Below are 25,603 nucleotides of genomic sequence, written 5' to 3'. Positions count from 1 at the left end.
CAGCAGATCACGATGAAAATGTCACATGAATAATTAAATGTTTAAGATCAGTCTATTCAAAACATAAATAAAACATAAAAGAGTGTTATGTTGTGAGTTTATACAGACAAATGACTTGCTGAACAAATTTTCCTAAAGATTAACTTACAAAGACAAATGACAAATGTTAAATTACACCATACATGATAAACTAAATGGTGTTTTTTGTGGTTTGCAGACTTTGCCCCTTTTAGTCATACTGTACAATAATGTTGATTCATCTACCTGACCTGCCTTTTGTCAATTATGCACTGAAATCCATTCTTTGTAATCAATCACACAAATGGCATCATCACACAATGATTCATTGTGGAGAGAAAGAACAGACTTGACACTGGATCATAATGATGGATGAAAGCACTTAGCACTTTGTTTAACACCCCTGTGTGCAGTTATCAACCGGCTCCAGCAGCAGGACCTCACTGTCCGACCATGTTTTCACATGTATGGGGCACTGCAGACTGCTACTTTCTAGATTACTGTGTCACAAAGTCAGGCTGCAGATAATGATCAGATTAAGGACAATCTGACTTTGGATCAAGCGGTTTGAGCCGCTGTAGTTGCAAAGCCTCTCTGCTCTCTCTTCAGTTTCTGTCATCTTAGGTGAAATCTTGTACATTTACATTTATTATTAAAAAGTCCAGTGTAATAATAGGAGTAGAAGTCTTGCCCTAATTCAGCTTAGTGTTGTATAAATAATTTAAAGGCCTAACTAAAACAACAGGTTCAGATTCAAATCTTCCCTGCTGTTCCTAAAATACTCAGAATATCAGAACAGTAGTTAAATCCTACTCATATAATCTCATGTACGGTATATAGATATTTATTGTTCCAGCAATTAAGTCACAAGCAGATCCATTAAGGTCAGTGTGTCATTTATTCCCAAACAATACATTTCTTGGTACATTGACTTGTACATGGGTACGGAAAGGTGACTGCTTATGTAGAAACACAACGTATGAATATGAATTGTTATTCATTTTAACCATACAGAAAGAAGTCAGTGACACAAGCACTCTTAACTGTGCGAGCCTGCCAGATAGACAACAGGAGACACCACAGAATGTCTTGATGTTAATGCTATGATGGACACTGCTACCAGACCTCACCTCCATGGCAACGGGAGGGTGTAGAGTCCCACACAGGAGACTTGCCTTCTTATTTTTTTCTTAAACACAACCACCTCGACAAAATTAGCCTCAGTCATCAATTCGGAAGATTAAATATACTACCTACCTCCTCACCAGCTGTCTCTGAACACTTGAGCAGTCTTTATTTCAGCTAATCCCACTTATTATATTTGTATAAGCATCTGCTGACTGATTTGGCGTAATTACCTCACTGTTGTCGTAGGTGGCTCAAGTAAATCCTTCAAATCGGATGGCTCGTCAAGTGAGCTGGCAGCATGTGATATATGGGATGTGCTGATTAGTGAACACTGTACATCAGCGAACTGATCGAGCAATGCAATCCTTTTACTGACAATTCACATACATCAGTATAGACAGGAGTCTCTATATTGACAAATGCTTAATGCCATGCAACTTTGCAGAACATTGCTCTCCATAATGCAAGAAAACAAGACAAAAGCCAACATTCCAAACAAAGAAAGCACCCATTATATCCAAACAAACATAATGCAGCTATTGTTTTTAATGTCAGCACAAAAAAAAGGTCTACAGGGGGGGAGTTTATGTTTGCATAGCCATAAACTAACAGAGATATAAATATATATATCTACAGTTCTGACCCCAGCATACAGCAGTCAGTCCATCTGTCAGTCAACATGTCATCATTAGAGTGGTGTGCCCGAAAGAGGAAACCATAGCAGTGTGGCTCAGTGATTTAAGACTTTGGATCTTTGCTACATCTGGACAGAATTTAACAGTCACTCTTATGCCTAGTCAAAATACATAAATAAGGTCCCCTGTGTTGCTGCCTGGGCCCCACACACACACACATTCCCAGAAAATAAATATGTACCATAGTGTCCTTTGGATGAAAACTAGACTAATATTATAATACTGCATATGTTGGGGTTATGGGAGTATTTCCAAGAAGCATTGGACCGGGAATGGGTAGAAAAAACACTTTACACAAGGGTATGTGTCTCGTAAAAAGGTGCAATCTGTAACAGTCAAAAGTGCTCTCCCTGCTGTGTAATGGTATATTTTTGTATCCCATTTACATGTGACAGTAATGTTGAAAAACTAAATCCTTAAAAAGGTGCAAACTCTGCACATATAAAACAAATCAGTACATTTCACAAGTGTGATAAAGTATTTTTCTGTATTTCTTTCAGTAAACATACTGTAATAATAATAATAATAACCTTGAAAAAAATGACAATTTACAGATTACACCTTGTGGAGTGGAGAAATCTTTAAAGCAGCAGAAAAAAAACATAATACTGTCTCAAAGAGAAGGAAAAAATAAGAATTCCAGTGACATCTGTAGTTATTTTTTTTCTTCCTATAAGACCTGTGTGTCACAGATTGTGGTGCAAATATTGTAAAAATAAATACATAAATACATACATGGGAATCCATCCGTACATACATACACATATCGTATAATAAAATAAGGGAAATATGACATAATTATAAAATCCATATGTACAAATGCATAGTCCATATGCGTCCAAGGAGAGGCCGAGCAATGCGAGTTCCACCTTGTTGTTTAGTGTTTCCATGTGGGTGTGTGTGTGATGTGGTGTGTGCATGGCACTTACTGTACAAGTACACAGGAGTTACACATCAGTCATCTCTGTGCTGTTTCCTCATGTCTCACCTCTGAAGTCAGTGGGTAAAAGTTCACAGGTCAAAAGTTGAGCGGTATGTGGCCTGGCGTGTCAGACTGTTCTAGTGTGCGTGTCCGGAAGAGCTGCGTGAGCGCGAATACAGAGGAGATGAGCACGGTGCAGCGTTTAGCTAGTAGCCTCACCCCATCACCCTCCCCCTGACCCTGTCCAGACCCTGTGAGGCTCACACTCTTAACCCCAGCTCCACCACCAGTTCCAGCAGTTTCAACTGCCCCAACAAACTCCCGGTACAGACCCACTATCTCCTTTAGCTTGTCCATGGCCTCCTGGCTATCATCGTCCGCATCCCTGTGGGCCAGACTAGCGTTGTGGCAGATGTCACAACCAGGGCACGGGTTTGTTCGCAGGCAGGCTGCTGACAGCTGAACTAGGGCACTGAAACTGTTGGATAAAGAACGCAGGGCTTCATCAGGTGCCCAGCCGACACGTGTGGCCCGCTGACACCCAGATGCAAGCCGTCGAGCCTCTGCCTGGAGAAGACTCCTTTCAGCCTCTGTCATAAGGGTAAGGCTCATCCTGGTACAATTCAGGCTGTGTGTTGGGGTGGTACTGTCTTCAGTTCCATTGTGATTCAGGTCTGGCTCTGCTTTTACACCTGTCCTCCCCTGCTTTGAGTCTTTACATGATGTTTGTTGCGAGTTTGTTGTTGTTTGTTCAAGTGGTCCCTGTTCTAAGACCAGAAGAAGCTGATCTATATCCTGACGTAGAGATGCAAACCCTCCCCTCAGCCCACCATAGTTTTTGTTTGTGAGTGAACGAAGAGGACCACCAAGCGAGGTTGTGGGTGAAACTGGACATGAAACTACAGGACTGAGTTCAGAGGAGGCAGTAGAAAAAGTAGACAGAGGGCGAGGGTTGTCCTTCAGCAGTGACAGTATGTTTGGTTTTTGGGGGAGTGTTGGAGGAGTTGAAGGAGTCGGAGGAGTGGCGGGTGCTGGTCGGGCAGGTTTGGGGCGTATTCGGCGGGAGAACTCATACACAGTGAGCTCCTCATCAAAGCTGACACAGTCCTCAGTGTCACCACTGAAACAGTTGGTGTAAACAGTGCGGCAGCCACAAGACTCCCGGTGTTCCTGTGGAGGTGTGCTGTCTGCCATTGAGGAGGTTGGTGAGTCACCTTCAATTTGCATGCTTGTCACACCTCCCAACCCCAGAGCTGAATGAGACCATGACTGAGGCTGCTCTGACGACACACTGCCACTGTGTGCACTGTTTTCTCTAAAATTTAGATTAGGGTGTGAGCCATTCATGCCATTGGCCTTTTTCATGTGCAAAGTTACATCCTGGGCCTCTTTGATGGTTGCTATAACAACCTCAGCTCCGTCATCTAAAATGTTTCCTTTACTTCCCAATTTTGGGGCAACTGTCTCTTTGTCCTTCACAGGGGTTTTGTTTAAATCTGATAAACCACTGGCTACAGACAAACCAGAGCCAAAGCCAGATGTGTCTCCATTGATGGAGCTAGTTGAGGGATAGTCCAGAGTTCCTAGAATCTCCTGGGAACGGGTCATGTACCAAGGTAGAGCCTGGATCTTTCCCCTCAAGGCTGAGGCTGGGAGTCGTCCTCCAAGGCTGGAGGAGCTGGTTCTCAAGTCGGATCCTGACCCTGATCTTCCAGGCTCTCTGCTTTCTAGGCCCCCGACACCTTTAGAATTGGTGGAGGTGAGAGAGGTGGTAAGAGTAAGCGGTGCATCAGTATTTTTGGGTGAGAGGCTCTCATGGCTCTGAGAGACCCTCCTAGGTCCTGACCGGATGCTGCCATTCCGGCTACTCCAAGGAAGAATTCCATTTGGTGGACTAATGCCATCCTTAAAGATCCCTTTGTTTGGGTCAGTAGGGGAGACAGGGGAGCTGGCAGGTAAGGTTAAAGGGTGAAGACTGGGAGAAGTGGGTTTGGGAGGCACTGGAGGGGGGGTTGCAAGCTTTGTACCTGAATTGGAGCGAGGGATAGGAGGAAGGTTCGGTGGCTTTTTTGTTGGCAGGCCAGTCCCATTGCTTTTCCCCTCAACTTTAAGAGTTTCCTTTTCATCTGGGATGCATGCTTTGTCTTTGGAAACCACATGCACACTGTTTCCATGTGCAAGATCTTTATTCTGCTTTGGACTGTTCTCTTGTCTTTTTGTCTTTTCTTCAGCTTGTGGTGTTGTGGTGGGTTGTGGCTGCTTCCTACACCGCACAGCTGTGATCAGGGATGATGACAGAGGAAATCCACCTGATGTGACAGACTTGACCTCCATAGTGTCTGGCTCCATTTCCAGTAGTTCAGAAGACAAACGTCCAGATGCATCCCCGTTGCACTGGGCATATGATCTCCCATGCTGAGGGGACTTGGGTGGAATGATCTGAGGTTTGGGAGGAAGCTGGGGCTTAGGTGCCAGTGGTGGTTTGACTTTAACTTCGGGTTTTTGGGATGACTTTGAAGGACTGGGTTGTTGGCTGATGTGTTGATTTGAGGGGCTTTTAGGCTTCTCTGCCTTGATTTTACAGGGTTGGGCTTTATTGGCAAGTGGTAATGGTTGCTCCTTCCCTGTGCTAGCTGGAAGACCATTCGAGGTTCCACTCAAACGATTAGCATTCTGTTGGTCAGCCAGTTCAGCATCTGTGAGAGAAAAAAATTTAAAACACATCTTACTAAACCAAACAACCTTTTTAATCACAGTGTCTGGGTGTTGCCATGTTGCTATTACATACAAACCTGACAAATCAGGAACTGGTGGAGTAAATCTCTCCTGTGCATCAAAAAACTCATCCTCAGACTCCGAGACATTGTCTTTGACCAGAAGAGCTGGTTTGGGGTTAGGTGATGGTGTCAGGAATAGAGCGTCTTCGTCCTTAGACAGGCGGTGCTCAGCCTGTCCAGCTTTGTTAACAGGAATTGAACTTGTCCTAATCGGGACTTTAGGGGGGACCTTTTTCTTTCCTTTAATGGGTAATCTTTGAAAAGGTGTGGTATCAATCATTCTCAAATCCCTCGAACTAGGGATCTTGGAAATGCGTCTGAATTCCTCCATTCCATGCTCTTCCTCCTCATCGTCATCATCATCATCATCATCATCACTAGTGGCCTCAGGTGGGCTAGGCAGGAAATCAGCCTTGGAGAGGTCAGCAAAGCAAAGGCAGGAGTTGTCATTGCCTTTGTAATTGAGGTTGGTGGGTCGCAGAGGCCCTTGGCTCAGTTTTGGCTCTAGGAGGTAGGGGTGGTGAACATCCAAACTGGGAAGATCCTCGCCTGTGCATGATCCACGAAGACGTGACGTAGATTTGGCTGCTGCACTGCTCTCTTCCAAGGCAGCGCTCAAAGAACCACTGGACAGGCTGGAGAAGCTGCTGGTGACCCGAGGATCAGTGTGGTACCAGGTGGTCTCAAGGTTCATTTCTTCATCCATAACACTGAATTTACGCAGACCCCCACATCCTGTTGCTCCCACTTCCTCTTCGCTCTCATTTTCTCTACCTTCTGTGGTCACTATTATCTTTACTTCCTGTTTGCCTTTGTGCTCCTCTCTTTCTTTTCTCTCTTCCTCCCTCCTCTTCTCTTCCTCTTCTCTTCTCCTCTCCTCCCAGTCCTGACTTGCTGGATCAGGGTGCTTGTTTATCTGAGAATCCATTGGATCATCTTCATCTGTTGAGTCATCCGAGTCACTGCAGCAGCGGGACACATAACCTAATGGAACCAGGAATGTATCCGAGCACCAGACATAGCAGAGCATGTGTTAGTACATTTGTAGAACAGAGTTACACTCAACAAAAATATAAACGCAACACTTTTGTTTTTGCTCCCATGTTTCATGAGATGGACTTGAAGATCTAAACTTCATTCCAGATACACAATATTACCATTCCTCTCAAACATTGTTCACAAATCTGTCTAAATGTGTGATAGTGAGCACTTCTGCTTTGCTGAGATAATCCATCCCACCTCACAGGTGTGCCACATCAAGATGCTGATCTGACATCATGATTAGTGCACAGGTGTACCTCAAACTGCCCACAATAAAAGGCCACCCTGAAATGTGCATTTTGTTTCTGCTTTATTGGCGGTCTGGGGACTCAGAACCAGTCAGTATCTGGTGTGACCACCATTTGCCTCATGCAGTGCAACACATCTTCTTCGCATAGAGTTTATCAGATTGTCTATTGTGGCCTGTGGAATGTTGGTCCACTCCTCTTCAATGGCTGTGCGAAGTTGCTGGATATTAGTGGGAACTGGTGCACGCTGTCGTATACGCCGGTCAAGCACATCCCAAACATGTTCAATGGGTGACATGTCCGGTGAGTATGCTGGCCATGCAAGAACTGGGACATTTTCAGCTTCCAAGAATTGTGTACAGATCCTTGCAACATGGGGCTGTGCATTATCTTGCTGAAACATGAGGTGATGTTCATGGATGTATGGCACAACAATGGGCCTCAGGATCTCATCACGGTATCTCTGTGCATTCAAAATGCCATCAATAAAATGCACCTGTGTTCTTCGTCCATAACAGATGCCTGCCCATACCATGACCCCACCACCACCATGGGCCACTCGATCCACAACATTGAGCTCACCAAAGCGCTCACCCACACGACGCCACACACGCTGTCTGCCATCTGCCCTGAACAATGTAAACCGAGATTCATCCGTGAAGAGAACACCTCTCCAACGTGCTAGACGCCATCGAATGTGAGCATTTGCCCACTCAAGTCTGTTACGGCGACGATCTGGAGTCAGGTTAAGACCCCGATGAGGACGACGAGCATGCAGTTTAGCTTCCCTGAGACGGTTTCTGACAGTTTGTGCAGAAATTGTTTGGTTATGCAAACCAATTGTTTCAGCAGCTGTCTGAGTGGCTGGTCTCAGACGATCTCGGAGGTGAACCTGCTGGATGTGGAGGTCCTGGGCTGGTGTGGTTACTCGTGGTCTGCGGTTGTGAGGCCGGTTGGATGTACTGCCATATTCTCTGAAACGCCTTTGGAGACGGCTTATGGTGGAGAAATGAACATTCAATGCACGAGCAACAGATCTGGTTGACATTCCTGCTGTCAGCATGCCAATTGCACGCTCCCTCAATGCTTGTGGCATCTGTGGCATTTTGCTGTGAGACAAAACTGCACATTTCAGGGTGGCCTTTTATTGTGGGCAGTTTGAGGTACACCTGTGCACTAATCATGATGTCAGATCAGCATCTTGATGTGGCACACCTGTGAGGTGGGATGGATTATCTCAGCAAAGCAGAAGTGCTCACTATCACACATTTAGACAGATTTGTGAACAATGTTTAAGAGGAATGGTAATATTGTGTATCTGGAATGAAGTTTAGATCTTCAAGTCCATCTCATGAAACATGGGAGCAAAAACAAAAGTGTTGCGTTTATATTTTTGTTGAGTGTATATTTAAATGTGATAACATAACATGACATGATCTCATCTATCCATACCCATACTGGCTGGTGACAAACACCAACATGTGATGCGAGAAAAAGCATCTATTTAAAAGGCTAAAGGCAAAGAAGTGATGGTTTTAAGTGAAACCGTTTTTGCTCACTTGATAGGGACTCATAGCACACGCCCTCTACTACGGCGAACTTCCCACACACACCTTCTTCAGCAGGAATCCGGTGCACCCTCACTTTTGGGCGCCCCAGACGGAAGACATTAACACTTGGATCCACCAGGAGTTTGCAGTAGCCTCCCAGCAGACACCCTAAGTCTTTGGCTGCCATAGAGTCCATCAGTAAGGCAAATGGCTGAGAGGGGGAGGGCAGAAGATAAGGTAAAGCAGTAGTGATTAAAATCAAAGGGTAAGGATGGAAAGGGGAAGGCGACAGAGTGGGAGAAAAAAGGATAGACAGTCACCTTTGAGACAGCGAATTAGCATTATATTGCTAACACACACGGCCTTAGGCTGCATACTGTTGTATATTGTATGTGAGTGAGGGGAAAGAATGCGTGACCTAAATTTACTCTAGCATGAGCTTAGGCACAAATACAGTGTGGTGAGTGATTATCCACTTTTCATATCTGTGTCAGTGTCTATATGTCTAGAAGTGACAGAGCTTAGTATCTCCATGTGTCCCCTACCTTCATGTCATGCAGAGAAATACGGAGTAGGCTGACTTTGTCCGACTCCGACAGTAACTCCACCCGGCTGATGCTGCTGAACTCCACCAGCGTGGAGATCACATTAAGCTTGTGATTGATGACCTGACTCATCCCATACTTGGCTCCTACCAGTAAACTGACCAAGACTTCTCTGTCTTGAAGCTGAGTGTGGAGGAATATGAGAAAAACAGAACAATATAACAAAGTTAGGATTACTGCCTCACTGTTTAATGACATCCATACCAGTCCAGACTAATATAATAACAAATGTTTGTGCATAACATTATGAAGTTACTGTGAAGGTGAGCATTGAAAGTAAATTGTTTAAATTAGTTATAATATGTTTTATAAAGCAGATCCATCCCACTATGTAAAGCTATGTAAAGCTTACCATCATTGTAGCTGTGTAGGACCGTCCCCCATATGAAATAAGCTCTCCCAGCTGAGTGAGGTAGGCCAAACGAGCCTGAGTAGCAGATATTACCTGTAACGCCACAGAGGACAGGAGAGATCCGTTACAGTAAGTACAGGACAAAGACAAACCCAGGAGGAGTTTATGGAATTAACATCCGCTCATTTCTCTTTTTAGGTACACCCCTACCCACCATTTATCTTTCTCCAAACCTAGTGTGATTTTGTATACCACTCAGGCAGATTACCACCGTGAGCGGCTAAAAAAAAAGTAGCACAAAGCCCCTGTTAAACTGTCAGAACGTGTCTCTTCACGCCTTTCAGTGCCATCAGTCTGTATGTACCTTCTGGCGTGGCTCTAGCAGAGACTGGATCTTTTTGAGGTGGTAGCTGATGGCTTTCTTCAGGTCCTTCTCCCTCATGTTGCTCAGCAGCGTGGGAGAAATGAAGCTGTCCAGGCCAAACTCCTTTCTGCAAACACGTACACGTACACAGACGAAAGATCTGATTTATTTTCCTGGAAAAAAGGTGCAGCCTTTGAAAACAACAGGGAGCTCAGAAGAAGTCAAAACCAAGGTGCAATTTTAGAACAAAACATACAGTATCCAGTAGCAGCTAATGCTAGTCTATGGAGGAGAAGATTGCCATGGTTTCAACCACATTTTGTCTTTCTTAAGGCTAATGACCAGTTTCTAGTGTTTCGTCTGCATTTATACCAAAGACTGTTGGCCTCATAAGCTATCTAGCTAATGTTTTGTTCTCACCATTTGTCAGGTGACTAGTTTTAAGGGTCAGTTTCACATCTTATCTCCAGAACTCACAATACATGTGTAGAAATGATATTGAAACAATTAAAGACATCCCCAGTACGCAAAGGTGTTTTGACTGTAATGATGTTATACAACAATACCAATGTGTGACCGGAAGTGGGACAAATATGTTGCCCATGAACACACACACACATGCACACACACGCTCACAATTTCCCATCACATTAATAGATTAGGTATTTAGCAAAGAGTGCAGACAAATCCTGATCATTACATAATCATAACACTCTCAAACTCCTACCTCCACAACATTGCACAGTGTGACACACACACACACAAATATGACTCACGTAATACTCTTAATAGAGGTTCGGGTCTGTCCACAACTATCCAATCTCTCATGCATGTGCAGGGCAGCCAGACGGAGCGCAGTGTTACACTTCATCTCTACTGCAAAACGCTCCTGTAGCACATCTCCAACACTCTGCACACAGACATTAACAGGCACATTACAGTAAAGCAAGGCTTTATGTCACATGCTGCATAAAATATGGCTCATGAGTATCTTTAAGTAAACCAACACTGGCAATACTGAACTGCCAGCAAAAAAAACAAACACAGCAGGGGGTAAAGACTGCTTTACTACAATAAATCAACATGACATAATTGGCACTCACTGTACTGTGCAACAAAAACACACACTGAAAAAAAAAATACATGTAGCTTCAAGGCTTTACATACTGGGTTAAATACAGTCTAAAAGCTGAGTTTCATCAAAGCTGGTGTTTGACTGGAATATACAGAAAGTGTGCAAGGTCATATACTGTCAGGTCAAAAGAGGCCTCACCTCACACATCATCTCTATTTTTGTGATTATACCAAACAGGTGTAGCACCCAAGCAATGTCTGATATATAACTACAAATGTATCACATGGGTAGAGATATAGAAATATTTTTTTCCTACCTGTAAAAAGAAGTACTCGAAGGACGAAGGGTCCTCCTGGAGCATGTCCACAGGGTCTTTTGGGATGAAACAAACCCTGAAGAGACACCTGTAATCATGGGAGTCCTTTTTCTGCACCACCTGGTGAAAACAAAGACAAACTGCATCCATTAGAAACAGCCATCCACTGCTGCTGTATGTGTGTCATCTGTCATTTCCTCCACCTTCTGTATAAACTCGTCCTCCTGCAGTAACAGTAGTTTGGTGATGCTGTACTGTTGCTCTAGCACCAGGGCAAAGTACTCAATGGCTCGTATGGACAGTTTATCCTTCAGAGTCAGAACGATGTCCTGGAATGAATAAAAAAAAACAACAAAACAGTTCAGGCCTCTAAACAAACATGTTTCATCCCAGCCTGCTGATGGATACATCAGCTTCCTGCTGGGTGGGAATACCAACAATAATGTGCTAATAATGGCTACAGACATGAACGTACTACAGTTACAGACACCATAGTGAGGCTTGCTATCTCATTAGGATAATTATATACTCACAAAATCCACCTACAGTTTCTTAAATAATTTCATAAGTTCGTCCTCTCAGAAACAACACACGTTTTGTTTTCTTCAGCTACATCTGACACCTCTAAGGCAATCACACCACAACATGTGGTAGGCTTAATTATATATTCCTCACAACCATGTTGTTGTGAAAGAAGCTTCTTATTAGATGATAATATGAAGTGCCAAAAACTACTGTATGTACAATCACCACAAATATACACAGTATGCTTCTTTATGACTGTTCTGCCTTTGCTGTAAAACAGACTGGACAAAGAGCACTCCCTTTCTGTTTTAAGCAAACTCTATACACACAGGGGCAGCACAGTTTGCTGGATGTCTTAGTAGCTTCTATGTTGGTTATTAATCCTTGTCTGTGCACACAAAGTGGCACCAACATGGAACTATTAATCACCCTGAACTCTGTGGCTACTTCATTCCTATTGGCTTTCATGAAGCACGCTGGTATTGACAAATATGTCAGCCAGCCATGAATGATGCAGCCACCTCTTTGGCTAATATGCATCTATCCAGTTATCAATCTTCCATTCAAGATTTATCAAATGTGAACATGTATCCGTTTTGACCTTTCATCACATTGTGTCTGTGAGTATTCACCTAATCCAAAACCTTCAAATACTCCTTTAGAGCATGTGATTATCCCTTAGAATCTGTTTTTAATGCACACCTTAACAGTGGTGGTGTTGTCAAACTTGAAGGCCTTTGTCTGCCCATTCTCCAAATAGACTTTTAGGACATTGGGCAGGAAGAGAAGAGAGTTTCCCTGGTAGAGAAAAGTAAGATATATGTTTAGTTAGAAGACAAACGTGTAAGAAAGAAGTGAGAGTCATTCAGCAGTAGCAGATATCCCCACCTGAGTGTGCCCATTGACCACCACCTCCTCTGCAAAGCGCACTTTAACTGGATTATTCCTCAGGCGAGCTCTCTTCTCTGCTGACATAATGGAGGACTTGGGATTCTGCAACACACAAACACGCGCCAGCTCGTCAAAACAGCGAGTTGACACAACAAACTTTGAGGTACATTTACAGGCAATGAGCCACAATGTTAAGGAAGTTAATCCCATTAGAAGATACCAGGCTTACAGTCACATGCTTGGAAACATGCAGCTTATGTTTAAATGAAGGATGCTGTAATGACTCTGTGTGAATATGTGTGTGTGTGTGTTTGTGTTGACGTCATCAATGTCTTCTTTGTACTCACAGTCATGTGCCGTAGGATAGTCACATTGATACAATCCTCCAAGTCCCTGAGAGGAGGAAGAAAATTACACATTAACACACACACAAGAGAGATCACTATCTCTGTGTCCAGCTGTCAAGTATGGACGTTCCCCACTGACCTTTGACCCTAACTTGCTAAGCCTTTTACACACACACACACACAAATCCTCCACACACTCTCAGAAATACACTTCCGAAAACAAATGTGTCAAATCACAGGACTGACTGGACACACTGGTTATAGTAACACAACTTGTTTCTCACACTCCTGTAAAGGTAAAGAAAAAAAACAAGACAGATAGATGGATAGATAGATTTTCCAGTTCTTCTCACCGTAAGACATTTTCCACCTGCTCTGGACTCAAATCCTCCAGCACTGTATCATTTATTTGCAGCACCTGGTCCCCTGGGTATAGAATCCCATCTGCAGGACTCCCTACACACACATTCACACAACAACAACAAAAATGTGAGACCTGGCAAATGACAAAAGCCTGGCTGCACATGGTGGGAACAAAGGGGGGTATAGACAGAGATGTAGGCACCACACAAACACAGAATGACGCACATGCTTGTTCAACATGGCTGACTCGACAGTGTTCAGCTCCAGGATGTGAGGGGTTACTGTTATTCTGGGTCCCTTCCAGCTCCCGCTCTGCTTTCTCTAGTTATTTATACGCATTTGTCTTCAGGCGAGCGAGCACGACCGAGGCACAGCAGTTTCAGCTTACTATAACACACATAAGTGTATATACACATGAGCACACACACACCCAACACCTGTCCTTCTCATGGCGACTCTGCCTACATCTTGATCCTTGTGTTCGATCCTCTGTCCTTCTTCCTCTGCCTTCCTCCAAAACTCACCTGATCACCCCTTCCCTCCCTCTCTCTGCACTCTGTGCACTTTCACACTCATTATTTTCACTCTCTTTGGCCGTATTTGCACTTTGCTTGTTGTCTATTCCCCACTGGGTATTCCCGCTGGCATGTTCTGTATCTATTAAATCTTGTCTCTTCTGTTATCACTCCCCTCTCTGTCTCTTTCTTCCTCTCACCCTCTCTCTCTTTCTTTCCTTGGCAGCCAGTAGCAATTACAGAGCGGGTGGCAGGGTGGGACCTTCCTCAGGGCATTTATCAGCTTATTTTACAGGATGGACACAAAGTAATGGATCAGCATCCCCCGCCCCTCTTCCTCTCTCACTCTCTCAGTCCTCCCCTATCAAAGTTGTCTAAATGAAAAGTGATTGAATTTAGAAAGGATGAGCAGGTGGCTCTGTTGTTTCTGTGGCTTCTCTGGCACCATGCCTTGCCATCTGAATGCCAGAAGTCAATGTGTGTGTGTGTCTGTGTGCGTGTGTGTATGTGCATTTGAGAGAGAGGGACACAAAGGGAGTGTATAAATCTGATGTGCTGCAGGCGGTGCATGGTTGCATAAAGCAGTTGGCCATTTGTAAAGGAATCAGGAAAACAAAATGCCTCATCCACATCGACAAACACGTCTCTCTCTTACACACACACTGAATGCAACACTACACACTCGCACAACCCCATATACCTGCGGTGACGTCCCTGACCAGCAGGGGTGGGTTTGTAGTGATTGCGAAGCCATGTCCAGTGCTGCTGTCCAGCACTGGGTCCCTGGTGATTTGCAGCGTCAGCTTGGCCTGGAAGTTCTGATTGGACAGACTGTTGGAGCGCTGCGACCTCCCATCGCCTAGCAACCGTTCTCTGTGGAGGTCAAACAGGGTCGCAGGTTATCTGACTGAACATTACCAGTACTAATGTAGAGAGATATTTAGATGGATTGAAATGAGGGCTGTTCTTTTTTTCCCCCAAATCATCTTTTTTTATTAAACAATGAGTGACTACTGAAAGTAGTGGAGGCTTTTCGAAGGAATGTATGAGCATGAAATAACATTCAGTTTAAACAGTTATTAAATGCAGCCTCAGAATAAAGGTCATAATTTTACACATTTCTATACATCCTGGGAAAACATCTGCCCCAGAAGCTGTACGCTATATGCTGCATTCAGTCCAAATGGTGACATCCTCTCTCTGAGCCATGCAGTCCTGGTCAGCTGGTCATCAGGGGCTGAGACCTTTCCCAGGAATGACTAAGATGGAGTTTACTGGGTTTCCTCTGCAACGCCTCGTTCGCCGAGAATGAGAATGAGAAACCACTAAGCGGACAACAAGAGGATGAAGGGCTCTTGAAAGCATTTTTGTGGTTCGCTGTGGGGAGTGTTTGTGTGTGAGAGGGACAGTCAGGGTTTGAATATGTACTCAGTTATGTGTTATGTGTCTCAATGCGTGGGTGTGGGGAGGAGATGTGGTGTGTGTATATGTTAAGAAATGTACTTCACTCATTCCTCACTTCTTCATTTTGGCAGCAAGCCTAAATGCGGATGAAGCTGCTTTCTCCGCCCTCCATCCCAGGATTGATTGTTTGGAGGTTTCACTGTAAGTTGTTTTGTGTGTTTGATGCAGTTGTTTGTGAGGATTTAATATTTCTGCTCCAGTTTCTTTCCCTACTGTTTATAAACCAACCTTGCAGCCTCGGAGTATATCCCACACATTGTTGTTGTAAACATTTCTTACGCTTTGAAGATCATCCTGTTAATTCTGTACCTGCTAAGTGACTCTCGGGTGCGTCGTATTATTGTTCCCACCACCTGCTGGACCCGACTGGCCCTCCGAGCTGGAGACCTGCTCCTACATCGCTCCTTCTCCTCCATTTATCTAAAAAAAAAATAAGGGACAAGGATATGAGTTACATTGCTGCAAAGAAGCTGGAGGGGGAAAAAAGAGAAAAGTGGGAAGAAGATGAAAGGATTTGGAGGGATAAAATAAATTAGAAACTGCTTACAGCTTAGTTCTGTCTTTTTAGACTGTGTAATCAGTGCCACAATTGTGCTCCGGTTAAATTTGCATCCAGTCTGCTCTGTTATTTTTGTATGCAGTGCATGTAGCCAGCCTTGAATACGATGAATAATCAGATATGTGAACAGAAAGGCTGGGAGAGAAGGGGAGGGGGGTGGAGTTTAGTCAGCTTGAGCAACAACACATGTCTAAATGACCTGATTGTCAACAACAACAACAACAACTAGTGCACCGTCACATGTGAACAAGATTCACAAAAACTTCCAACATATTTTCTGCCACAATCTGCATTCTGACTACAACTCTGCAGCTGTGCATTTTCTGCTTAGCTTGCCCTTTAAGCAGGAGAGTGGTGGCAACATAATGAACGATGGATGGCACAGTCAGACCCCAGGGAGGCTATGCTGGTCAGCATTGAATCCAGACCAAATCTTGAGACTTACGACTCCCCTCTGCTGTGTTTTCTGTCTGTCAGCTGATCAATACGCTTCCACTGGTGAAGCTTGTACAGGCTCTGATAATTCCTTGACAGGCTTTGTTGTCCATTTCCGAATACTTTCCAAGTTAGTGTTCTACCACACATGTTCATGTAGCTATATCATTGATTGGTGTCATCAACGTGAATTAAGTCTTCTGCATTTTGTTTGCTTGCTGTCTTTTGATATATTTCATCTGCTTCTCGGGGCCGCACTGGACCGTTTGACCCCAGGAGGAGCAGAAAAGGGAGAGAAACTTTGGCAGTGAGGGAAAGAGCAGCGACCCAGACCTGATCAATACAGCTAACGATGATAAATGCGCTCCAGAAACCTAATGATCCATACCTTGGCCTCAGAAAAACCAAGCCAGGAGCTTAGTTTGATCAGCTCTCTGAAATGTGGAGCCAACCTCCAGAGTTTTGCAAAGATGTTAAAAGAAACACTGGCCATCTGCCACACTCGTTTGCAGCATTTTAAAACATGCCAAAGTCCAATAAATGAGAAAGGTGGAGTCATTATGGTGCAATTACTTTACTGTACTTTACGTTCTGGGAATGTGGAAACAAAATAAGCTGCAGTATGATTAATAGATGATGTTAAGCAGTACTGCTCTGTGAAAAGTTGCATTCACCATATTTTGTCTATTAATAAACAATCAGCTCGTCTCTGTTGACATGATCGCTGGTTGTAGGCCAGCGCCGACTAGCCTGCCTCAGTAGTAGTAAAGCATGCAGCGTAGGTCTGTCCTTTAAGAGGATTAAAGGCCCTCGTTCTGCACGAGCCCACACTGGTCAGGGTGTCACTTTAGCACCTCCTGCTTATCTGGATTGAGGCAGATTGAAGTGGATGAGGAAGGCTGAGGAAGACAAGGTAGCTGACAGCTGCACATGAGGAACCCAGTGTGATTACTTACACATCCGCCCCCTTTGAACATTAGGGGACACAAAAACTGATACATCTGCTGTATTTGGACCATAAAACATGTCTTCTCTTCTAATATGCTTACATTATGTTGTGCTGAATTTGCAGCAGGCCTGCAGTTGTATGTGCATGCTTAATGTCTGCGTGCTGTGTTTATTGGAAGCAATCAGTGCTGAGTCAGACAATGGTCTTTGCTGTCATTCTCCCTGATTCTCTCTTCTGTCTTACATTTCTCTCTCTCTCTCTCTCTCTCTCTCTCTCTCTCTCTCTCTCTCTCTCACCTTCACTGCCCTTGCCGAGTCAGGTAGTCATCTCCAATGTCAGTCCCTGTGGGCCGCAGCAGCCAGCCATTTCTTTATAAGCATGCACACTGTAGGATATGAGCTGGGATTCACTACCTCATGCTTAGCAACAACAGCATATATATGGGAAATACTCAATAATTGAAAATTCTACCCAAAGAGTGCACAAAATAAAGTACTTGTATATATATATGTGTGTGTGTAAAAATTGCACCCAGATACAGCTGACCCAAAAATAGCAACATACATTTTTACAACATGCAGTTGGCTGAACATTTGCTTGCCAAAGTAGCTTGTCTAGAAAGTTCCTACAAATCCTTAATATTACTGTAAACGTGATCAGAATATTAGCTAGCTTAAACAAGCAAACAAACAAACCACAGAGTAGACCGCACACAGTTCAGAACACAAATGATGTGTGATACACTGTATTACATACTGCACAATTACTATGAACTAATATCCTGGTATATATTGTAATGTGCAGAAACAAGTCTGATTTATTTACAGGCATGATATATCATATAAATATATATATATATATATATATATATGATATAAATTATATACAAATAATATCATATATATATATGAAACTGCAATTTCTGCTGCCATTTTCATGTTAAGGAGATTATTGTATGAAACTGTGCATTTTCTTACTTGTTTTCTCTCTAATTTAAAAAAAAAAGTCAAGGAAGAAATTAGGTCATCACTGTTTTCACCAGACAAAACATCACCTACTGTGTGAACGCCACATCCTTCACAGTGTTACAAGCAATCATGACGGAAGAAAGAGATTAAGTATTTTAATTATTTAAAATAAATTACATTTAAGCGCAGTTATGTCCCTGTAGTGAAATACACTTTTAAAGCAAAAAGGCCCGTGGTGCGCTCCTGGTAAAAGCAGGAAAAGGTTTAAACATGTAATGTGCCGATGTTTTTAGAGTCCTAAATCTTGTCGGTTATTTTAAGCAAGCAGCACCACGTTCCACATTTAACTAAAGACTGTGAGAGGGTGACTCACCGTGATGTAGCTTGTCTCTTTAGGACTCCAGAACACACACACCCCCTCGTCCTCTGAGACATTAGCTCCGTAGCCCCTCCAGGATTGGCTGAAAAGAGAGGAAGAGGGGTCGTTGTGCTCATCAGGGCCGATCACAATCTGGTGCAGCCACCTGTGCAGAGCAGAACGACACCATTAGAGAGCTGTCAAAACCTATAACCCCAGCACATAACCACATGACCATTTTGCAATTGAACTGAGGCGTAAAATGACCAGTTATTATGTCTGATTACGCTGCGTCAGCTGTATCTGACTTTAACCTATTTATTTTAACAGAGCTCTCCTCCAGTTGTTGATGTTTTCTCTCAGAGCACGCAAGTATGTCAAGCAGAGCAGATGTGAGACTAAAGCAGCTATGTGGTTGTGGTTTTCCAAGAGGCCCCTCCTCTGGTCCCAAAGGCTCTCTCGCTCTCTTCTCTCACTCTCACCCACCATTTTTCTCTACTCCTCTGCAGCCTGAAAAGCACATGGCGATGTAGAGACGAGGCACTCCATCTCCGTCCGGTTGTCTAAATTAAAATTTCATACAGCCCAGTTCAGTTAACAGTTCTTAGTGGGCACACACTAAAAGCAAAGAGAGCAGCCTGTGAATCCTGATGTGGCAGAGAGGGAACCACTGCCAGGCAAACAGAGATGTTGGCCAATGGTGAAAGAGGGCAAGTCTTTCATATGAACATCAGGGAAGATATGGCTGAAACCTTAGCCAGCCTCTGGTCTGGGGAGAAAAACACACTTGGGGAATGCTTTGTTGTGAAAAGCCTGGCTGCTGAATTAGTAGAGACACTGAATAAACATTCTTGAAGTCATCTAAGGAAACCAGCTCATTTTGCACTTGAATGTTGATCTGTGAAGTAAACCCTCACTCCCTGAGGCTTTTGATTTTGAAGAGGGAGCAGAAATCATGAAACCGCTAGTCCCATCGGTGTAGCTCCTCCATCAGGACCTCAGTCCCACACACAGAGCTCTTTCACACGGCCCATGTGTCCCACTGAAAAGCCAGCATAAGACCCAGTCCCACGCAGACTGCAGGGCACATGAATAATACATGCGGCTAATGTAGCTAGCTCAGCCTCCAACCGCCCCCTTCTGCCACCCTGCTAACATAGTCAAGAGGAGAGAGACACACAGGAAAGACGTATGGGGGGCTGCAGGGGAGAAAGAGGAGGGGACTCTGAAGGGGGCTAAGAAAAGGGAAAGGAATCCAGAAAAGAGAATTGGTCAAGGCAAAGAAAAGAGAGAAAGGACAGGATATTGAAGGGGGGAAGAAAAGGGTGGGCAAGAATTTTAAAGAGGGTGAAGAGGGCAAAGAAATGAACTGCTGTAAAGGAGAGGAAAGAACAAAAGTTTCTCTAGTGAGAGTCCACTCAACAGGAGCAAAGGTGATCAATGTAATATCTCTTCATCATCCGACAAACAAAGCAGACAGCTGGCACTGATATATGGCCAGGCATTAAATACGTGTATAATAAAATAAGCAAACCTGTTAAAACTTTAAATACAGAAGTTGTTCCCATGTGACTTTCATTTGATCCCAGCGTCAGGCCTAACAGCCGGTGTGTCTGTGATGAGTCTGCTCCTAATCTTGTCCTGAATCAATAAAGAATGGTAAATGCTGTCCTCCACTGTCATGTCCTGAAGTCCCCGAGCTCACCACAAGTTCATCTCATCAGCAAGTCTTTCAACCTCGCCTGGCCTTTCACTCAATCTTCCTTCTCACCTCCTTTCACCCATACACCGCTCTTCACTTTACGTAAGTAGCCTCAGGTAGAACGAAAAAGCACTTTTCTCACCAGAGTCTGCTCCTGTGTTTATACACCATCCACCACTCACAGATCACTCATCTACGTCAGAGTCCTGGACCCTTAGTGGTCTGAAGTGATCAGATTAATGTGACCTTTGTCTACCAGCAGCAATCACAGAAAACAGAGGCCATCTGCCGGCCTGGAGACCCTAATGATCAGGCTTTTTTGAAGATGAAGACGATGTGTGTGTCCACTGTTTCAGCTAATTTTTGGCCTCTGCTTAAAAATGGCTGCAAGTTTTATTTTGGATAACGAATTAGGATCTGCCTTAAAATGTCAGCTTATCTGTTGAAATGCTGAGCATCTTTCACCAGACCCCTGCAGTTTTTGGGTCATTTGGAGAGGATGTCTGCATGGACTTGTCCCTGGGAGGTACCCAGCTATGTGTCAATGTACCGCTGTGTTAAAACATCATGTGATGCATCTGGTCAGTGGTCTCCTGTGTGGCGACACTGCACAGCCTTTTAGGGAAGCTGTCATCTTTCAGGCTCTTTCTGACATGTTTGAACTGTGTGCTGTAAGAAGCAGCACCCTCCATTAGTGTTGACACCATGTTGTTCTGTGTCCTCTTGGACCCCTTTAGTGAAAGTCTTTGAGAGGGAGGTAACATATACTGCAAAAAGGCTGAGTTCTCTTTTCTCAGACAGTGCTGACAGTGCAAAGATTCAATTTTTTTAAACAGATATACAACAAAAGTTTACAAACTTTATGCTTTTCAATCGAATTGGGCATGTACGTTAAAAAAAGGTTGTATATCTTATTTTACCATATGCAAAAAAAAACTGTTGTTAGATAATGAAGCCTCTTTCTCCGTCTCTCTGCTTAAATGTCTGTCTCTCATTTGTCTGAGACGATCTTCCCCCCGTCTGGGCTCGTTTTCACGCACAATGTCTCTCTGTCTCAGAGACAAAACAGTCAGTTGTTCAGGCCTGGTATGAGCACACATGCAGTTCATAGAGGTAGTCTCCTCTCTCTCCTCAGGGGATTGAGAGGTGGTACTGAACTGGCAGTTCATGTGCAGTCAGCTGCATAGAAAACAGCTTTAAGCCCAATTAACAGAGCTGGGCCTGACCGGGCCACGGCAGGTCAGCGCAGCCTGAACAGGGCCAGGAGAAGTTGCATTAGAGCAAATACAACTTTCATCTTGACTCAACACATACGCACAATTCATACATGTGGAGTCTACAGTCTGATTACACAGTTGGTCATCAGACTCCATCCGAAGCCTTGCTCACTGCTCAACAACAGCTTTAATTTAGAAGGGACCACTTGGCTCTTATTGACATCTTGTTCCCAATCTGTCTCACACACACACACACACACACACGTGTCCCCAGCCGAATAAGACATGGTGGATACAGCTGCACCACATGAGGCAGCAGGGGTTGGTTCAGCGACTCAACATTTTCATTTTGACTCACAGTCACTGCCAATAAAGCTGGATGAAGACTTCAGAGAACATTCAGTCCAACAACAGCAGCACACTTGGCAGAAAACACGGTGTTTGTGAATATCTGGATGACTCGAGGTGAACGTGATTTAGGTTTATGTGAAACAGCTGAACTGCTTCAAATTTCACAAATGCAAAAGTTGTAAATATGAAGAACAATGAGCTGAGCAGAGCAAATGAACAGCCCACAGCAGTCAGTCATGGAACTTTGTGATGTATATTCATCGAGTGGTTCAAGTTGTATTGAACGTTAAAGTAAGTGGTAAAATATTGTCTTCACTTGCATCTAGAATTCAAGAAACATTTAACAGTGGGAAAGTTTGCAAAAAGCAAATGTAAGTACAGACTGAGACTTCCACTGCAAATGATTCATTGACTGTGTTCATAGAATCGGCACTTGGTCCTCTCCTCGCTCCGAGGGACCTTTTATGTGTTTTGTTCTGTGGATTCAGCCCCAGAACTCAAAATGGATCATAGCTGAAATCATTTTAACTTGAGAGGAATCTGTCAGGCAGCCTTGAATCATCAGATGCTTTTCATTAAGCTGCTTTTCTGTATTTTTAGTCAAACAGCAGTGTGGTTCCATGCAGGTTTGTGCGAGTCCAATTACTGCATGGACTGCTGTAAAACCTTGTGACGTTAACTCCCCTCTTCATCTGTTTTATATAGTATTTGTATGTGTAAAGTGACTGGTCACTGGTTTCATTTAAACCCATCATGGTGGCTCGTTTGAATGCTTGTTATGTTTTGCTGGTTTATTTGCTTGTTACATCTCATTCAGACATAATCACATCTTCTGCTCTTCATTCTGTCTGTCAGCTCGTTCCATTAGCATTACGAAGACAGGGCTCGCTGTGCGCCGCTCATTTCATTTCCCCTTTCATCAGCGGCCTGGCAAGCCTTGAGTTCCCCAGTGCACTATTAAATAATGGGTCTTTTAATAGCGTGCTGCATTGTGTTTGGGATCTGTGTCAACGGGTTCTGATGGTTCAGGGAAAAGAGAGAAATATCTTGATGTCTGAGGAGGGCGTTTGGATATTGAAGGATGATGCATGTTGGGAGTCTGGGAAGTCTGCTTCACTTTTTTCTGTCTGAGCCAATTTCCTTCAACTCAGCGATCCTTCAGAAAACACAGGTCTTATCTTTAAGTGAAGTAATATGATGCTGTGGCGCTCTGGTCTGTGCAGTAATACTTATATAGATACAGCATAAGAGCTTGAATATTTCATGCTGCTGCTGAGAAAACCTGGTTACAGGGAGCTGCTGATTTACTTACAGGCTTTATGGTGTTTTTATATACTCTTCATTCTCATCATGATTTTGTTATATTCCCATAAATACAGTTGGCCTATATTACAGGGCCACTGCCAGTCAATTGTGCCATCACCATGGAGCTGTCATATCAATGAGGTCATTTTTCCTCTGCATGAATAACACCAGCACACTTAAAGAGGAAAGAACAGATACACCAAGTGTGGTCTATTTGATAATCAATCCATTAATCAATTAATCAACTTGAATTGATCAGTAGCTCCTTCCAGTAGCAGCTTGGATTGTTGAAATTATTGACTGATCTATGGTCAGTGTGTGGACTGGAGCAGCAAACACCAGCCCAGAGACACAGTCTGCCCTGGAGACATGAATGTAAGAAGAGGAGAGAGGAAGAGGATGGCTGGATGGCTGGCTGCAGTAAGTAGGGCAGAGGAGCAGTCAGAGTAGATGGAGGCTAATGCAGCCAGGCATCAAGTCTTTCCTGATGTGCGAGTTCTGCCCATCATAGTATTTCTCCTCTGGCGGAGTGACCCAGGAGCAATAACTCCCATCACATGTTGTAGCATACATCCCTGAGTCACTGCACAAACGCCTGCAGCGACGGCAGAGCACAAGCAGCGTGCAAACACACAGGCTTTACACACAAAGCCAAACACTGAGCATCCACAGAGGGTAAATATCACAGCACCAAAACGGCATATGCAGCGCAAACAGCAGCATATGATGCAGCGAATCTTAATCAAAGTGATGTCTCCGTGCACGACGAAGCTTCTGCTATCGCACATGTCTGAATCGCAATCAGCGGTCATATTTAAATCATGTCATGCATTAAATGAAGGCCTCTGAACAGCAAAACGCATTGTTCCGGTCTAGTTGTGTTGCGCTTGTCATGCTTGGCACGGCATGGAAGAGCGCAGGGAGGAAAGGCTTTAGCTGCTGCTGGCCAGAGGGATGCGAGCGAAAGTGGTTTTAAAAAAAATAGAGGACGAGACGGCTGTCCTGAGGTGGCTGCACGTCGCCTACGCCCATTCATAATGTGCGTGTTTTACTACCCACACTCCTGGCATCCCCGTGATCCGTCAGGATTTAGTCTGTGCTTTTCCAATCTGTAGCCAGTGACCGGGATTTCACTGCGTAGACGACAGCGTGGATCACAATACTGTTGCACAAGACATGTGTTTGTGAATGTGTGGGATTAAATGTATGTTATTAATGACTATTTACGGGCAATTCTGACTATACCCAATAAATTGATGTTAAGAGAAGTAACCTCACCGACCGCGTCTGTGCTCATAAATGCTTTATAAATGTCCCTACAATAATCAATATGTGCCGATACACTGGCCAATAACTTTCATCAGTGGTCGGAGCCACGCCACTCAACCCAGGAGGCTAAACAAAGAAAAAAAAGGTCAGTCTTTTGTTGCTTCCTTTATAATCTTAATCGGATTTAAATCTCTACACCGCCACCCTCAAACGGGGACTCGGGTGTAGCCCACAGGCGATGTGAATATTACCGGTAGTGAAATGATTCATTTGTGTGTGATTATATCAGTATACAAACGGCAGACTGGACGCAAGGTGCCGGGCTCCTCCGAACGCAGCCCGGGCGCACCTCCTTCATCAGACAATAACACCGGAAAATAACGAAAAAAACTCACCTCGTGGTCAGACGGAGGAGACAGGCGGACCGGGAGTCTGGAGGGGGATTATCCCCCAAAAATCAGTGATGCGGAGAATCAAAAGGGAGACGATGTCCGTGTGCCTTAAAAATATCCGCCGCGTCCTCCCAGGCCAGATGATGGTGGTGATGTGGGTTGTGGGGGGGTTGGCTGTACGCTGGATGCTGTCATCGAACTGGGACTGCTCTCTGCCTAATCCTCGGCCCTGAGCTCAGAAATATCCCACCCCCTCCCTCTGTTCGTCGCTCTCTCTCTCTCTCCTCCCTGCCTCCATAGTCGTCTGCCCGGGAGGACCCCCACCCTCCTCCGCAAGGTCAGTTTCATCAAATGACGAGAAGAAGAAGAAGAAAAAGAAGAAGCAGACATTATATGATCTATATAATAAACAGCATATTCATTTTCTTTTTATTAGTTGACTTAAAGGGGCGAAGCAGGAGAGTACCCCAGTCCCGTATTTTCCTCTATTTCAGCTGATTTTAGGCTATATTTGTTTAATCATTTCGGATATTAGTAAATCAGCAAGACAAACAAACAAATTGACAATATCACCCCAAAGGGTGGTATTAGGGGGTGTGCAGTCAAAATTTGTGTCAAGATTTACATGATGGATGACCCTACATACATGTATTTTTGACAAAATTACCATAAACAGACAATTGAGTCCCACTGCGGTACATAACAAAAAGCCTACCTTAATTATTGAGGCTTCCCTCAACATTTAAATGTATAATCTGCTGATTGTCAGTCTGTTATAATTATCATAAGGGATAAGGTTTTTTTTTACAAACACGGTAATTAAAATAAAATACAAACAAATTAATTTAAGGAAATACAACATTCATTGCTTAAACCCATACACTTTTAAAAGTCATCTAATT

General features: G+C 44.0%; 1 protein-coding gene across 2 annotated transcripts; it reads right to left on the bottom strand.

Moving 5' to 3' along the window:
- Window positions 1-897: 897 nt before the first annotated feature.
- frmpd1b (FERM and PDZ domain containing 1b) lies at window positions 898-24,956 on the bottom strand. Of its 2 annotated transcripts, none has more exons than XM_028416733.1 (17): window positions 24,705-24,956; window positions 18,481-18,631; window positions 15,506-15,616; window positions 14,433-14,605; window positions 13,208-13,310; window positions 12,855-12,900; window positions 12,505-12,609; window positions 12,319-12,414; window positions 11,295-11,420; window positions 11,092-11,211; window positions 10,477-10,610; window positions 9,701-9,827; window positions 9,337-9,429; window positions 8,925-9,107; window positions 8,389-8,590; window positions 5,556-6,524; window positions 898-5,459 (listed from the first exon to the last, which is right to left on the bottom strand). In XM_028416733.1, the coding sequence occupies exons 3-17, from the start codon at window positions 15,610-15,612 to the stop codon at window positions 2,860-2,862; spliced, it is 5,184 nt and encodes a 1,727-aa protein (XP_028272534.1). In that variant the 5' UTR covers window positions 15,613-15,616; window positions 18,481-18,631; window positions 24,705-24,956; the 3' UTR covers window positions 898-2,859. The 2 variants fall into 2 exon arrangements, with proteins under 2 accessions (XP_028272534.1, XP_028272535.1); XM_028416734.1 differs by having other exon boundaries at window positions 8,443-8,590; window positions 24,705-24,955.
- Between the last annotated feature and the right edge of the window lie 647 nt (window positions 24,957-25,603).

Source organism: Parambassis ranga, chromosome 10 (assembly GCF_900634625.1).
Source record: "Parambassis ranga chromosome 10, fParRan2.1, whole genome shotgun sequence".
NCBI classification, from domain to species: domain Eukaryota; kingdom Metazoa; phylum Chordata; class Actinopteri; family Ambassidae; genus Parambassis; species Parambassis ranga.
This window is presented reverse-complemented; position numbering and strand designations above follow the sequence as displayed.

Bases quoted from the DNA above. Each gene is read 5' to 3' on its own strand.
- frmpd1b (XM_028416733.1), bottom strand. From the start codon at position 15,612: ATGGAGGAGAAGGAGCGATGTAGGAGCAGGTCTCCAGCTCGGAGGGCC. The intron at 11,212-11,294 runs GTGGAGGAAATG...TGTTTTCACCAG, and splicing joins AGGACGAGTTTATACAGAAG to GTGGTGCAGAAAAAGGACTC. The intron at 9,430-9,700 runs GTACATACAGAC...GTGGCGTTACAG, and splicing joins TGCTAGAGCCACGCCAGAAG to GTAATATCTGCTACTCAGGC.